General features: G+C 42.9%; 2 protein-coding genes across 2 annotated transcripts in view; one reads left to right on the forward strand and one right to left on the reverse strand.

Annotated features, from left to right (window-relative positions):
- LOC147881672 (phosphatidylinositol/phosphatidylcholine transfer protein SFH3-like) overlaps positions 1 to 16,065 on the reverse strand; it is a 28,717-nt gene extending 12,652 nt beyond the window's left edge. The window contains exons 1-9 of the mRNA XM_087401403.1: positions 15,334 to 16,065; positions 15,132 to 15,169; positions 14,931 to 15,014; positions 14,790 to 14,843; positions 13,471 to 13,548; positions 2,910 to 2,963; positions 2,265 to 2,324; positions 1,635 to 1,730; positions 949 to 1,050 (exon numbers count right to left, since the gene is read on the reverse strand). Of these exons, the coding sequence (XP_087257529.1) occupies positions 949 to 1,050; positions 1,635 to 1,730; positions 2,265 to 2,324; positions 2,910 to 2,963; positions 13,471 to 13,548; positions 14,790 to 14,843; positions 14,931 to 15,014; positions 15,132 to 15,169; positions 15,334 to 15,388 (621 nt within the window). The 5' untranslated portion in view covers positions 15,389 to 16,065. The remainder of the gene's footprint in view (positions 1 to 948; positions 1,051 to 1,634; positions 1,731 to 2,264; positions 2,325 to 2,909; positions 2,964 to 13,470; positions 13,549 to 14,789; positions 14,844 to 14,930; positions 15,015 to 15,131; positions 15,170 to 15,333) is intronic.
- LOC147881673 (uncharacterized) lies at positions 11,068 to 12,251 on the forward strand. Its single transcript, XM_087401192.1, has 2 exons — positions 11,068 to 11,679; positions 12,132 to 12,251. Exons 1-2 carry the CDS (start codon positions 11,068 to 11,070, stop codon positions 12,249 to 12,251), a joined length of 732 nt encoding a protein of 243 aa, XP_087257318.1.
- Positions 16,066 to 16,426: the final 361 nt, after the last annotated feature.

The raw sequence follows: 16,426 nt of genomic DNA on the forward strand, positions 1-16,426 counted from the left end.
GGATAGACTCCCTCCCTTCCACTATAGCATTGACGCGTTGTTCTCTCCTCTCCAGTCACACGAGGTCAACCAGGTCATTCGCGAAGATCTTTTACAGCTACACACATTTCGGACCTAGTTGGGACCGAGTGAGCTCCCAGTGAGGCCCAGCTTCTACAAGCATCATTGGGTACATATCACAAAGGAGGGTTTCATTGACCCACCAACCGACAGGGCACAGAGCTATGACCAGGAGACGACACAAGACCACACCCGCGAGCAGCCGACAGCACTCTATCGCCGACTTCATGCTTCCGTTGTCTCATCCACTTGGATGACCTGATGATGAGGATGATGAGGATGATAATGATACTCATGTGTAGTTGATCACTCTGACATGACTATGTATTACTTAGCACTAGCTTTTTGCATTCTGCATTGGTGTGGACGCTCATTTAGTAGCTCCACCCTCACATTTAGTTTGTATCAAGATTCTCACAGTCTCATAGACCCATCGGTCTTCCGGAGACTTTAATAAACTTTCTTTATTTTTCTTTCTCATAGGCCCGCGAGGCCTCCCGAAGATGGTAGCACATCTCTCTCTCTCTCTCTCTCTCTCTCTCTCTCTCCAATCATGTTCTAAGTTCAACTTCTAGTGTCTTCTTTTCACTCTCACAGCCACAGTGCATTTAACCTCTTCCGTTAATGTAGGTGTGTTCATCCCCGTTTGGTTGACCAGTCTGTGTCAAATCAGCACGTTCCTAGTATTATTCAGCTCATTCGCTTTGTATTCCCATTTACTGGTCCATGTGACTCTAGGATGTGTACCGCAAGAATTCATTAGCATTGGGACCCATTAGCGAAACAAAATGTCATTACCCTAGCAAGCCAAATTTTCATGATGCTGTTCCAACAGATTTCATATTAGGTAATTAGTAATCACACAAGAAGACGGGTACATTTAAGCACCTTCCAACATGCTGAAAAAATGTACGGAGCATTGACAATGTAGTATACGTCAGTCTTCTCTGGATAATTCAGATCATCCACTGTAGAAATGATTGTCAATATCTGCACAGAGAAAGCAACTGTCTCAGACATCTAGCCGAAGAAAAACTAAAAAGTTGATGATTATACGTTCATTAACTGCTTTAAGGTTGAGAAATTCATAATACTAACCACACTTAATCAAAATTAAAGCATTCAAAAGAGTTCCACGGCTACTAGAATGAAACTCTGTTGGTTTGATTCACACAAGAAGTCCATTGACCAAATCCAGGAAAGGTCTGAAGCGACAGCCATATACTACTTCAGACATAACAATCCAACAAAACTCTACAACCTTTGACCTACACCAATAACAATCACTTTTAATCCGTTTACTGATCGTGAAGCCAAAAAAATTCAATGATTTAAATTATCCTAAGCTATTTAAAAACAGTCTACAACACAACAAGTAGATGTTACTGGTTCATGTCAATCTTATGAAAGTTTAACAAACAAGATAGTAAGAACAAATTTCAAAAAACCTTCCACAAGAATTTCATCTTTAGACTGAAACCCAATGAATGAGACAACTAACGCATTGCTTCTCTCATCCTATGGATAACCCCTATAAAATATTTTAAAAGAGCCGAAAAGAGAAGTCATCGTACCTTTATACGATTTAGAGCAGATAATTTGAGGTTAGTCATATCTAGTATTTTGAGACATGATCCAACATATCGACCCATCCTCTTGCTTGATGCTGGCTGAACAAGCAAAATGTTTGAAGAACCATTAATCAACAAACAAATTTTTCCAATAAGAAGCAATAATTGCTGGACACGGTGATCACAGCACAGAGCATGTGATCTTGGAAGATCACAAGAAATAAAGCATGCCAAGTCCTAAGCCCTTGGATTCTAATTCCACACTCGTCAACTCAACAATGTGCAAGAAGCACATTGTTGTGCGGACACTCACATACAAAAGACCAATTTGATTGCCAAATTTTCAGTGATGGTTCCATATTACTTCAAGCCTCATATCAGATATGTAAACAAGATGCATATGGGTTTATGCATGAGAGTCAGCTCGTGAAGCTTGAAATGATGGAGTTGATGGTTGTGAGTGACTATCATAAGGTTAAAAGTACAGTTGGGGTGATATTGGACTTGGGATTGACTGTTATATATTCACAGTTCAGGATAATCATCTACAATTATGCAACCAATACCATGCAATAAGATCATTTTTTAGTAAACTTCATAGTAAGAGTTTTATCAAAAAAGGTTACCACTTACGAGTAGGACTCGATCCCGATATTCATTTATCTGAATGTGTGACTGCACATATTTGTCAACCTGCATGTGATGTAAGAGTTAGAGCTAAAATATCCCACAATTTTCAAACATATTTTCCAAATCTCAACAGCTACACAAGAATGTGGACACTCTGTTACATGTTTCATTGCATACACATGGCTTGCCTAAGTATTAATCAACACTCCACACATGGAAGCCACACGTGCGCATGTGTGCCCACATTACATGAGACAAACCCAGATTATTTGCCTTCTTGATTGGAAGGTGTACACCTTTGATTAGGATATTTTCCCTTGAGCAGAAATAGCAGCAGACACCAGTTAAGTGCCAGTCATGCACAAAGATACTTGAAAAACCAATCTCCCATTCCTCAATGAGGGATGGTTGCAGACTAGGTTGCATATATAGCCATTTGTCATGCATCAGTGATAGAGAATTATTGATCGTACAAGGAATACTAACAAACAAAATATGATACTCATATCCCCTTCAACTTAGCATCCAGTTGTATAATACATAAGTGCAACGCTCAAACAAAGCCACACCAATCACTGTACAACCTTAATTCACACACACACACTTGTGTGCACGCGTTCAGAGAGGGCAGAAGATAAAAGGACTTACAGGAGCTTTATCAAAACCACTCTGTCCCACTCCTAATGCAAATACAGGTCGACCCTGCACAGAATGTTCATTACTTTAGCTTCAAACCAACTGAAAACCTGATGGATCAATCAACTTCAGACAAAAACATACTGCTAAAACCGTACTCGAGCAATATCCAAAAAAATATATGGAAGTTGGGAACAAAATTATCAAGGTCAAATTTGCAAAAAAAACTGAGCTTAAAACCGTTATTATTGGCTGAATGGCAAACCAGCGATCACCAAACACTAAATCACATGCTACATAGGGACCTCTCAGGTACCTTTCCCATGCTGCAATATGAGCGTTCCTTGTATATTAACCGCTCAAAAATTCCACTTGACATTTATTAAGGGGTTCATTTTTCCACCTGTTTGAGCACTTAAAGCTCAGTAACGAGAGCAGATTATTTTGCTTTGCCAAGCACTTAACAATCTCACCGTTAATGGCACATAGGCTGCTGACAGGTGCTTACCATATGGGCAGCACACATCTTGATACATCAACCTATTTCCCATAAGTGAACTTGCATCACAACACAACAAACACTATGGCAGTTACACCTATACCATCCCTCTTTGGGTTCTAGGGATACTTTCCATTCCAAGCATGGATTCCCAACCCTTGCCTACTCAGCAAAGAGGCTGTACCAAAGATGTGCCATCTGCCTGGTAACCACTGCCTGCATGTGACCTATCTCCTAGAGAAACAAAATAAAAAGCATGTTTCTACACGAAACACCTGCCAAAAGCTTTGGCATGTTTAATATGACGATCACTCTCTTCAGTTTGTCAGCTCAACAGTCAATCAATTGCGCCGACCCTGTTCGAGACTCCGTGAACCACCATAAATCCTATATGGCCTTACAACGACGCCTCAGGAATCAGCCCCAAGAATCACGATTCAAGTTCCTTGTATACATGCAGTTCTTCCGCACAACAGACCAAGGAAAGCCCGACACACCCAACGCTGACGAGCAGCGACGATGATGCCAATGAGAACCACTCCCTCCACACCTCAAACGTGCTTTGCACTTTGAGCGAAGCGTCACTCCAAACTCCCACAGCCTGGTGCAATCCTGCGACAACGCTCTGATACCAAATGTCAAATTCACTAACGTACAACCTGTTCAATTCTCCCTAGTCAACGATCAATCACGGGGCAGGCACTCAATTTTCCTCCCAGCCAATTCTCGGTGACAGCAAACTCTCAGAACAGCCACCCTACGTGAAGGCTCCAGCTTGCATATTCCACCAAGCCCCAATTCCCTAGATGGATCTAGTATGCCACATGTCTACATTTGAGGGCATCTCCTCAATGCATCATTTACCCCTCTCTTGGGATAACATTGAAATCATTTGCCTCTGGGCAGATTTAATGCATTTAGACCCCTTAGCCTTAGATCCACCTAGTCTTGTGCCATGTCACCCTCACCAAGGACCTTGACCTTAATTCCTTTTTGATCATTTACGTGAAGCCCAAACAAATATAATACAAACATTGATCCTTGACGCACTGTGCTTGGTCATGAGCTCGTGGGAAGGGGTAGACAGTCCCGCATATTTGTGGTCACAAGGCAGGACAACAAGTTGATCTCTTCATGCAGCAGAAATATGACCAGGGAGCTTTCTATACCTGTTAAATTTTGTTGTGGTATATGCTAGTTATTTGCCCTCGGTGTTTTGAGTTATTTGAGATTGTAGATATTTCCCTAGTATAGGGAAAAGATATTCATCTTGGTTCTCAGCTATTTTCAGTTGATGGTTACGCATGTTTAGACACCTTTTGTGGTTATGAGATTGAAAAGCAGTTTGTAAATAGAGTTTTAGGCGGTGTTTTATTTATTTATTTATTTATTAAAAACACAACCCCATCGACCTAAATGGAAGTAGAAGAAGAAGCTTCTAGGGTGGATCCTGTAGAGTCGGGAGTCCGGCCAACCCCGCAGGTGTCGCGCCGCCCAGCAGGCCATACACGATCTAGTAGAATTGCATTATTAGAGGATGCCTTGCAACATATTTTAGCGCAACAATTACAAGCAAATGTGGGGCAATCTGAGCTCAAGAAAATGGTTCATAGTGTGGCTACTAGACCATCTCGTGAAGAGAAAGGTAAAGCTTCAATGGAGCCTAAATCCAATGTTCATACAGTCGAGCCTAGGAGGGCTAAGGTGCCTAATATTGCCAATTATAGGCCAGAAAACTATTCTGGTCGGATGTCTAACCGTAGTTCCGATATCATAGAGACCTGGTTACACAAATGGGACGAGGCCTTCGCCATTTGTGAAATCAGGAATGATATGAAGAAAATCCGCGAGGCCATCCATATGTTTAATGAGGCAGCGGATCGGTGGTGGATAAAACAGCAGAAAGATGGAGTGGCATCCACTACTTGGAAGGGGTTTTAAAAAGAATTTAGAAAACACTTCTTACCTCCTGATGAAGCATCCCAAGCTTGGGATCAGTATCGAAACCTTCGTCAAAGAAATTTATCAGTGGCAGAATACACTAATAAGTTCAAAGAATGTTTATGAACCTCTACCTCAGTCAGTCCAGGTAAAAGATTTTATCTTTGGACTAAATGATCGAATCAAGATGGAAGTTCACGCTAAGTATGCGAACACGCTAGATGAAGCAATTGCTATAGCCCTGAACTATGAAGATGCCAAAGGGAACAGACCAAGTGGGTTTTGTGCAGGTTGGGACTCGGTATGAGTACCCGAAGAAAACTGGATTTAAGAAGAAGTGGATTAGCAAAGGCACTGCCTCACAACCTAGTGGTCAAGCCAAGCAGGCGAAGCCAATTAAGACTCCTAAACCAAGTACCACCATTGGAACGAAAAGAAAAGTAACACCAATGGCAACGCGGGCTTGGTCGAAGTCTTCTTTGAACCCAGAGCAAAGAGAAAAAGCGAGGAGAGAAGGCTTGTGTTTTGGATGCCTTCAGCCTCATCAGTGGAAAGATTGTCCACGAAACAAGGATCGTCGGATGGCTGAGATGGTGATCTCAGAATGCGACGTGGAAATGAAGGAAAGTCCCAGAGTAGAACAGATGCAGATTCAGCTAGCGGGATCTTCTCAAAGGTCAGTACCTATTTTGTTATGTGTGTCTGTTGCTAAGCTAGTAACCAATGCACCTGATAATGTCCTGTCAAAGCTCACAGCAACAAGGTATACAGCCTTTAACGATACACAATTAATTAAGATAAAAGGACAAGTAGCCAATCATGATGTCATTGTGTTATTTGACTCAGCATCAACGCACAATGTAATTAACTCCAAGCTTGTAAAGAGGCTGAAATTAAAGACTAGCCCATCTGACTATGCATATACAGTCAGAATGGCAGACAGAAGTTCAACTAAAGTATGGGACAAAAGGGTTACCCAGTTGGAACTTCGAATTCATGACTATATTGAGAAGCTTGATTTTGAAATGACAAAGCTTGCTCACGCTTACATAGCCCTAGGTAAGGCTTGGCATTCTAAGAAGAATCCAACCATAAATTGAAAAAAGCACATTTATCAATTCAAGATGAATGATGTGATGTATGTCTTACGAGGTGAAAAAGATATACCTCAAGGACCGTTGGTTTCCGTAATGGAAGTTCGAAAAGCTCAAGACAAGTTTCTATTTCTTTGTACAGGGTCGGTAGAGCCGATTGATGGTCCTTCGGCTAGCACTGATGTTACCCAAAATGGAGAGATGGCCAAGTTGGCTTATCAAATAGCAGAGGAGTTCTTTGATTGTTTTAGGGATGAGTCACCTTATGGATTACCTCCAGAGCGGAATGTTTAGCATAAGATTGAACTAATCCCGAGGGCAGAACCTGTAAATAGACCTCCCTATAAATTAAGTTTTACTGAAAAAACGGAGGTGGGAAGACAACTGGAAGAATACCTCAAGCTGGGGCAGATTCAACCTAGTTTCTCACCTTTTGCTTCGCCAGTGATTTTTTTTTTTTTTAATATTATACTTTTCACCTCCGTATAGATTACACAGCATTGAATAATATCACTATTAAGCACACGTATCCGATAGCTCAGATCGATGATTTGCTAGATGCGTTACATAGGGCCGTAATTTTAGTAAGATAGATCTTAAATGTGGCTACCATCAGATCCATATTAGAGCCGAGGATGTGCATAAAACCGCTTTTAGAAGCAGGTTTAGACATTATGAGTTTTTGGTAATGCCGTTTGGACTTACCAATGCTCCAACTACATTCGTCATGCTTATGAACAATTTACTACGTCCATATATCGGAAAGTTTATAGTACATTTTATTGACGATATTCTTGTATTCAGCAACAGTATTGCTGAGCATCATGAACACTTAAGAATAGTGTTCAATACTTTGAGGAAAGCCAGTCTTTATGTAAATAAAAAGAAAACTGTACTGTGTATGGTTAGACTTGAATATTTAGGATTCATTATTACTCCTGAGGGGGTAGAAATGGATCCAAAGAAAGTGGCTGCGATACTAACTTGGCCAACACCTCAGAGTTTGACCGCTTTGTTATATTCTTGGGATTTGTCCAATTTTATCAAAGGCATATCAAAGGATATCCAAAATAGTATCGCCATTGACTGATCTGACCTCAGAGAAAGTACCTTTTATATGGGGACAGAATCAACAGGAAAGTTTTAACACCATAAAACAAGCTGTGGTCTCAGGACCGGTGTTAAAAATAGTTGATCCCCAAAAACCGTTTTTGCTTGAAACCGATGCAAGTGACATTGCGGTAGGAGCAGTTCTCCTCCAAAAGGGAAGGCCAGTAGCCTTTGAAAGCAAGAAGCTTTCTCCCTCTCAACGAAATTAGCCAACTCATGAATTAGAGTTGTATGCTATTATCCATGCTCTGAAAATATGTTGACATTATTTATATGGATCAGAGTTTTATGTTGATGTTGATCAGGATACTCTGAAACATTTTTGTAAATAACCTGACTTGAGAGGCCGCTAAGCTAGGTGGGCAGAACTCATGCAGGAGTTTAACTTGACGATTCGGTACCGAAGAGGGAAGGATAATAAAGTTGCTGATGCGTTGTCACGCATTATGAGTTTCACGGTATTAGAGAGTGCTCTAATGACCGAGATTAGAGAAACTCAAAAGGTGGACGAGTTCGTCCAGAGCCTTTGCCCAAAGGCTCATATATTCAAACCCACGGAAAAGGATGACCTGGCATCCAGAAAAGACCAAACTTATGCAAGATGTACCATAAGAGATGATATGCTGAAAAGAAATGGCAAGGTAGTAGTACGTAATCATAATAATCTCAGGCAGAGAATCATTCAACAATGCCATGATAGCCCATGTGCAGGACATCCAGGAGTCAAGAAAACGTATGATCTCGTGAAGCGAGATTTCTTTTGGCCGAAAATGAAAAAACATATTCATGAATATGTGACACGTTTTTCGTGTCAGGTAAGTAAGGCAGAGCGGGTGAAGCTACCTGGACTTTTACAACCTTTGGAAATACCACTAGGTAGGTGGGAGAGCATTTCCATGGACTTTATTGTAGGTCTGCCTACGACACAAGGTGGTAGTGTGGTCGTCTTACCAAGATGGCTCACTTCATTCCAACTAGAGAGCCTGTTAGTGCCCCGCAAGCGGATTTGTTTATTAAACATATATTTCGTTTGCATGGATTATCCAAATCCATAGTGTCAGACAGGGATGTCAAATTTACTAGTCATTTTTGGACTGCAGTGTTTGAGACACTAAGGACTGAGTTGGAAATGAGTAGTAGGGATCAACCAGAAACAGATGGCCAGACAAAAAGAATCAACCAAATTTTAGAGGATATGCTTAGAGCATAGTTTCATTGAGGCAACATACGTGGGACAAATGGTTGCCATTGTTAGAATTTGCCTACAATGATAGAAAACATTCCTCTACAGGGTTCAGTCCGTTTAAGCTGAGCTATGGTTATAGACCAGCGAACTTTGTGGTTCAGATGCGGGAGATGCTAGCACCTGCGAGAGCTAACATCCGCCAAGCTATGGATAGAGCTAAGGCGTATGCGGATGAAAACAGCTCCGTTCGAGAATTTAAGGAGAAAAAGTTTTTCTCAGAGTTCCTTCGCACTCTAAGTCTTTGATTGCAGGAGAGTGTGCTAAGTTATCACCCCGATATTATGGGCCGTGGTTAATTCTAAAAAGAATAGGCAAGGTAGCCTATAAATTAGAATTACCACAGGGTTGTAAGGTGCACCCAGTGTTTCATGTTTCTCGTTTAAAGAAATTTTTGCATGCAGGTGACTCACTAATCAAGGGTGTTGTTTTGTTTCAGGCATAGTTGCCAGGGAACTCCGTTCCATAGCTATGGAACGTTGGAACGGCGTTCTCTTCACTCAGCTTGAAGAGAACGTCTGTGGAAGGTTTGGCCTCTGGAACGGCTATGGAACGTTCCATATCCCTTGTGGAGCGTCTAGGGAACGTTCCCTAAGCCGTTCCCTTCATGCAGGTAACGATTTGGGGCAAATTATCTAATCCTAATCTAATTGGCGCAATTCGCCGCTCTGTGTTTCCCGCTTGCAATTGACCTTCATGCTCTATGTGTTCGCTGCTTGCAAGCTTGCTTCGATCTGCAAGGCTGCATGCAACGCCTAGCTATGCCTAGCAACTTGCTAACGCTATAGCCTATCAAGCTATGCTAGCCTATGCTACCATCGCGCAGCCTACGCTACAGCCTACACACAGCTAGCCTACGCACAGCTAGCCACGCTACAGCCTATGCACAACTAGCCTATTGTACAATGTACATGGACTTCAATTTGTTGCTTTAACAGTGAGCTGTGAGAGCAGCAAACAAGTTACAACAATCAACTTTGAAGTTTGAATTCTGATGGCTCCTCCACGCCCTGATGCCCAATCCCCTTGGTGGAAGGAAGTGGACTTTCTAAAGGAGGAGTTGCTTGCAGGAGGTTCACCAAAATGGACATGCCGCTATTGTGGCCAGCCAAAGACTGGCAGTTCAGTGAGAGTGAAAGCTCACTTGTTAGGAGAGCAGAACAAAGGCATTAGCATATGTCCTTCAGTGCCAGAAAATGTTCTTTTACGCTTAAAAGCATTGGCAAATGCATCTAAGCATGGTGCTCAAGCTTTTATGCCTGTTGGAAGTGCAGTGTCTATAAGTATTCCAGTCTCGGCAATGCCTTCCATTTCAGTTGCTACTTCCAGTCTTGGGAAGGGCAAGAAACAAGCTTCCTTAGCTGCCACTTGGCACCCTGGGAGGAAGCCAGAGGTAGATGATGCAGTGGGGCGTTTTTTTTATAGTGGTGACATTGCCTTGAATCAAGCCCGCAATCCTTATTTTGTGGATATGGTGAGGGCTATTGCAGCTTTTGGTCCCTCTTACACACCGCCATCTTATGAAGCCTTGAGAACTAAGATTTTAGAAGGAGATAAGCACAACACAGAGCAGGCTTTGAAGCTTGTTAAAGAGGAATGGAATACATTTGGTGCCACCTTGATGGGTGATGGATGGAGTGATACACGTAGTCGATCTATTCAGGGCATAGTTGCATATTGCAGGGGTAAGTCATGTTTCTTGAAGTCCATTGATAACTCAGAGGGCAGAAAGACAGCAAAGAGGTTGGCTGATTTGTGGAGTGAATCTATTAATGAGGTGGGGGCTGATTATGTCATTCAATTCATAGGAGATGGGGAGAATTCCAACAGGGCAGCAAGTCGCATTTTGGAGGCACGTTATCCTAAGCTCACTTTTAGTGCTTGCATGGCACATTGCTTGAATAACTTGCTGAAGGACATAGGGAAGCTTGCTTGGGTTCATCCAATAATTGATTTTGCAAAGGATATTATTGGTTTTATCACACGACACCACTACATTCTTGTAGTGTATCGTAAGCTTGCCTCCAAAGACCTCTTGAAGTATTCAGAGACACGTTTTGCATACAACTTCATCATGTTGGAGCGTCTTCTAGAGGTTAAAAATGCTCTAAGGCAGCTTGTTGTGTGTAATGAATGGGAGGCGTGGAAGGAATCAGAGAGTGCAAATGCCTTGGAATGCAAGTCTTTATGCTTATCTGATGCCTATTGGGAGGATGTCAATCGTATGGCGAAAATAGTGAAGCCCATCATCCTTTTGATGAGGCTTATGGATAGTGATGAGCCATGGACAAAATGATTGAAAATGTGAAGGAGGTGGTGACTAATCCTGACAGGAAGCAAGAATTAGTAGACTTGGCAGTGGAGCGGTGGAACTCCTATCATTCACCCTTGCATGCTGCAGCTTATGTGTTGGATCCAGAATTTCAAGGTAACAAGCAAGAGTCGAATAAGGAGGTGATGCGAGGATGGGAGAAGATACTGAAGCAAATGGTACCAGATGCACAAGAACGAAGGCAAGTAAAGGATGAGTTGGCTTTTTATAGGAAGAAATATGGAATGTGTGGCTCTGAGGATGCACAAAGGGACAGGTATATTGTGGGATCTGTTCTATGGTGGGAGGATTATGGGGCTGATACACCTTTGTTGCAGAACTTGGCTATCCGCATTTTGAGTCAAGGAGCAAGTTCCTCTCCTTGTGAGCGCTTGTGGAGTAGCTTTGGGCACATTGCATCAAAGAAGAGGAACAGACTTGGGACACAAAAGGCAAGTGACCTTGTGTTTGTGCATGCAAACTTACGTTTGCTTCACAAGATGAATGCTGGGTACAGCCGTGAGGAATTCATTGGATGGCAGGAGAAGAATGGTAAGGCAACAGGCCAGCAAATTGTTCCTGTGGTGGGTGCATCCATGGATGATGTTGGAGATGACCAAGAAGATGGAGATCATCCAGCTGATGGAGATGATGAAGAGGAGGAAGAGGGCAGCAACCACAATGCTGCAGATTAGATTGATCATTGATGTTGATAGTGTTGAGTGGATCATGCATGTAGCAGCTCGTTTTTTAAGTTCTAGGAGCCTCAGTGGTAGGAGGTGTCACTCTCCTTTTCTTGTATCCAAATTCAAGATTCCAAGACTCAAGATAATCTCATATGTTTGTGCCTTGTCTCTGATGGACTTTGCTTTTGTATGCCATTGGCAAGCTATAATGATTAATCTAGATTCTATTATCAATGATTATTCGTGAACTATGTCCTAAGTCTTGAGTCCTTAAGGCTTACTCCAAATTTCAAAAGCAATTGCAATGTTTTTGAGTCTTGGATTCTAAGTTTAAGCTTTCTAATGTATAGAACAGTATGTTTGTTTATGGGTATGGTGACGTGGCAGTCCCTTCCCATTCACGTCCCCTAGGATTTGGGCGTTCCCGTTCCGCAAGGGGTCGACGTTCCGTTGCCGTTCACATTCCCTAGTAACTATGGTTTCAGGAGATAGAGGATAATGCAGGACGCAAACCAACAAGAATCCTGGACCGAGGAACAATGCAAGTACGCAATCGGAGGATACCCACGGTGTTGGTTGCATGGCATGGTTTACCTCTATCAAAAGCTACCTGGGAATCCGTATACCAATTACGGAGAGTGTTCCCATACTTTATCATCGAGGACGTTGATGCCTGAAGAGGGAAGGAATGTTACGCTCAAGTTGAGGCAACATGACCTCGGAAGGGTCAGTCGACATTTTCCTTTAAAGGATCAATGTTTGTATTGTAAATGATCAAAAAGGAATTAAGGTCAAGGTCCTTGGTGAGGGTGACATGGCACAAGACTAGGTGGATCTAAGGCTAAGGGCTCTAAATGCATTAAATGTGCCCAAGGGCAAATGATTTCAATGTTATCCCAAGAGGGGTAAATGATGCATTGAGGAGATGCCCTCAAATATAGACATGTGGCATACTAGATCCATCTAGGGAATTGGGGCTTGGTGGAATATGCAAGCTGGAGCCTTCACGTAGGGTGGCTGTTCTGAGAGTTTGCTGTCACCGAGAATTGGCTGGGAGGAAAATTGAGTGCCTGCCCCGTGATTGATCGTTGACTAGGGAGAATTGAACAGGTTGTACGTTAGTGAATTTGACATTTAACCCATGCCTCAGCCCTACTGGACTCTGCTTTCACAAGCATAACAAGAAGCATCTAAATCTGTTCCAAGCATTTGTATAGAAACAGGAACCATTACTAGCCATGCATCCTGGATCACACTAAGATGTTGAAATATGTGCAACCTCTAGTCGCCACCCAACCAATCCACTAAGCAAATCTGCAGAGTCGTCTGGATGTCACATTGATGGTGATAGATCATTGGTTGCAGAATACCACTTGATAGACATTGTCCAGTCAGTGCAATATGATGGCCGATTATGTGTGTGGTATGGTGTGCTTTTAACTTCCTACAGCATGTTGCTGCACTTTTTATCCCACTTGAAACTATGGTTGTCAAAAGTTGCTATATCAGCCCAATATTCCTCACCCAAAAAGCCCAGACAGTCTACCCTCATAAAAGGAAAGTATGCATGTCTTTGCATTTCCTGATAATCTTGCCTCAATCATAACAAACAGCATCAGACATCAAATTACATAATCAAGCAGAATAACAGCCACAATGCATGGCTGAGCAACGTCATTAATTGCCTACCTTCTTACAGTAACCAGTCATTCCTATGAGCTGTGAATCTCGGATCCCATCAAAAGTTTCCTTTGGTTCTATGGGTCTCTGCATCAAGGCAAACAATTTAAAGTGTTAACAGATTTAAAATACAAAGAGCAGAAAATTGGGGGCAGGGGCAGGGTGGTTATTTTCTTGGACAGGCAGGTAACAAGTGGGGGACAGGGATGTATGCAAAGCGTTCCTTCAACTCAAATAATTCATTTTGCCCTCTTTGCTAGACCTTTTACAAAGGCTTGATTGATACCAAATATAAGCACCTTTCTGACTACTGACGTGAGCCTCCAAATATGAGCCCCTTTATGTATGTTGCTGAAAAAACTAGAGAGAGACTGAGTGTAGCCTTGAAGTTTAGCTATAAAAGCAACTTCACCTAAAAGAAACTGCATTCTGCAAGAACAGGGCTGCAGGGTACCATCAAAACATTTGAAATTTTTTGCCAGGCCATAGGTTGGCAATGCAATATAACATGATTATTCACGTATTCAAACCCACGGCCTGCGATGAAAAGTCATACAGCAAGCTAGCAAAAAATTTCCAAACACAGAATCCAGACATACGATTCTGTTCCCTGTTTTTAACTATATTTCAAGAGAACTATACTGATGAAAGTATCCTGACAGCCTGCAAAGTGTTACATGTAGGAAAGCTGATAAGACACTCCGTACAATCCAAGGCTTTTAAACATTAACCATGTAGCAGAGAAATATTTCTTCACTCAAAATAAACCCCAACTGCTTTCAACTGTTGACTCCAGCTTAAAGAGGCCGGTTTCTTCATTCGTATTAGTATGTACAGAGTGCAATGCACATGGTGAGACGTTGAATTCTTGGCTGCGCTATAAAGCGTTGGCTATTTTTCAACCTCAACATGCGTAAGCCTCTCCCACGAGTTTATCTCCTTCATTTAAAGGCAAGAATTTGTGGACTACTATCTTGTGGGTCAGCGCAGCGTGGGCATGAAATGACTTCAACCATAGATCACTGGTCCATTCAAAAAGCCACAGTTGCTTCGCGTAAGCCTCTGCCACAGGTGTTGATCGCATTTACACATGAGCACGGTAATGAGACGTGCAAGAGCTGTCTTCTCGCTTTCGTTCCATCCTGGATCGCACTGCAGCGTCTGGTACTTACTCTGCGCTACCCCTTTCGATTGCGGTACTATAGATTACGACTTTCAGCTGCTAACCTCCCCCTTCTGACATGTTTTACTTTTACTTAAAACGTACCCAAAACACAGGGTCCTTTCCTGAAAGGCTAAGCGACAGGTTCAAATTTGATACATCTTACCGAAAGGATATTGTCGATGTCGCTGTTTACCCTCCAATGCAAACAATCCAAGAGCTACATGAACAGACGCGGAATTAGTCCTGCGGGCCGTTTGCATTTCCGCGCAAGAAGACTTGATAAACAAACAGCACGGGGAGATACCATCTTGTAAGCCTTGGAAACATTATGGTCCCGTGCCTTCAAAAAGCGCTGCAGAGTTCCTTCAGGATATCCTTGATGCAAGTTCTTTGGGCACAGACCACGAACAAAAGCGTCCCATCAGTAATAAGTCGAGCATCGTGATCGATACCCAAGCAAGTATAGATCGCGGAAGCGACGAGATCACTGAAAACGGAGTCTCACCTTAAAAGATATGGCCAATCGCTTGTCCTCTGCAACAGCTGTGGAAGAGTAGTATAGCGAGCGAAAGAAACAAGGTGTTAAATATGAGATTGTTGATGAATGACAAGTAAGTTTTAGATTTACAGCAATACCGTCTGAAACATCGATGGGCGAGTTCTTATTGTGCAACTTTCGAAGAGCTTTGAGAAGGAGGATAACATACCTTGTTCTATCAAATCTCTCAGCTGTCTGATTGCATCAGGCGATACCGAGGCCATTTTTCCTACACTAAGGCAACAGTCTCCAAATGCTCAACGGAATGCGGGGGCAGAGCAGGAGAAATCGATAGCTGCAAGCTTGGGCGTCCGTACATCAGGGGGAGAATGTGGGCGGCGTCGCAGATGATGGATCCTTCAATGTGAGGACAATGCTGGCTTCCACGCAACACGGGCACGCATTGTAAAAACCCACATGGCAACCCAATTGTAGCGCAGCTTACAAATCCTAGTGCGGGGAGCCGTTGAGCGGCGGCATCTCACATTGGAAGAAACGGCTGCGGACTGATTTGCGGGGATTGCAAGCGTGGGAAATAGAAGGGTGAAGAAGGAAGGAGTGAAGGAGGAGGAGGATGAAGGATGATTGCGGAGAAGGGGGGAGGCAAGGGGAGAGGAAGGCGAAGGGGCGGGGAGGATGGAGGTAGTAGAGGCGTTGGGATTGAAAGCTTGAGGGAAGAAAGGCGGATGGAAAACAAGGTGAGAGCTTGATACTGTGAAGGACGGGGGAGCCGACAAGGGGAAATGCTGTCGGGGAGGAGGCGTAGGGGGGAAGGGAAGGGGGAGGGTGACGTGAAGGGCAAGGGAAAGGACTTAGAGAGGAAGAAGGCAGAGCTCCATAGCCAAACAGAACCAGGCCGCCATAGCCAGAAAGCTTCGAGCTCCACAGATGCCAAAGTGCTCCAAAAGTAAGGCCTTTGGAGAAGACGACCCTTTCTAATTTATTTATTATTATTATTTTATTTTTTTTTACATTTTACAAACCCCTAAACCCTCTATTTTGTTTTTTCCTCACCCTTTTATTTCTTATTTTCTCCTTTTCGTTTTGTATTTTTTTTCTTATTTATTTATTTGTTTATTTATTTATTTGTTTCCGTATTGGTCCCGTTTTCGGCGCTCCTTCGCGGAAACGCCCCTCCACGGCCGCCGTACCGCCACGTGGCCCCCACTCCTTTGCTGACTTGGCCGCGCCGCCAACGTGCGCTTTTTTTCCCCTAAAATGGCTGCTGTTTTTTTTTTTGGGAGGGGGTTTAAATCCGTTGT

Source organism: Dipteris shenzhenensis, chromosome 30 (genome assembly GCF_047967505.1).
Source record: "Dipteris shenzhenensis isolate YYH24624 ecotype China chromosome 30, Dip_SZ_1.0, whole genome shotgun sequence".
Lineage (NCBI taxonomy): Eukaryota > Viridiplantae > Streptophyta > Polypodiopsida > Gleicheniales > Dipteridaceae > Dipteris > Dipteris shenzhenensis.

Coding starts and splice junctions, on each gene's coding strand:
- LOC147881673 (XM_087401192.1), top strand. CDS start 11,068: ATGGACAAAATGATTGAAAATGTGAAGGAGGTGGTGACTAATCCTGAC. Junction 11,680..12,131: donor GCCAGCAAATTGTTCCTGTG/GTGGGTGCATCC, acceptor TCTAATGTATAG/AACAGTATGTTTGTTTATGG.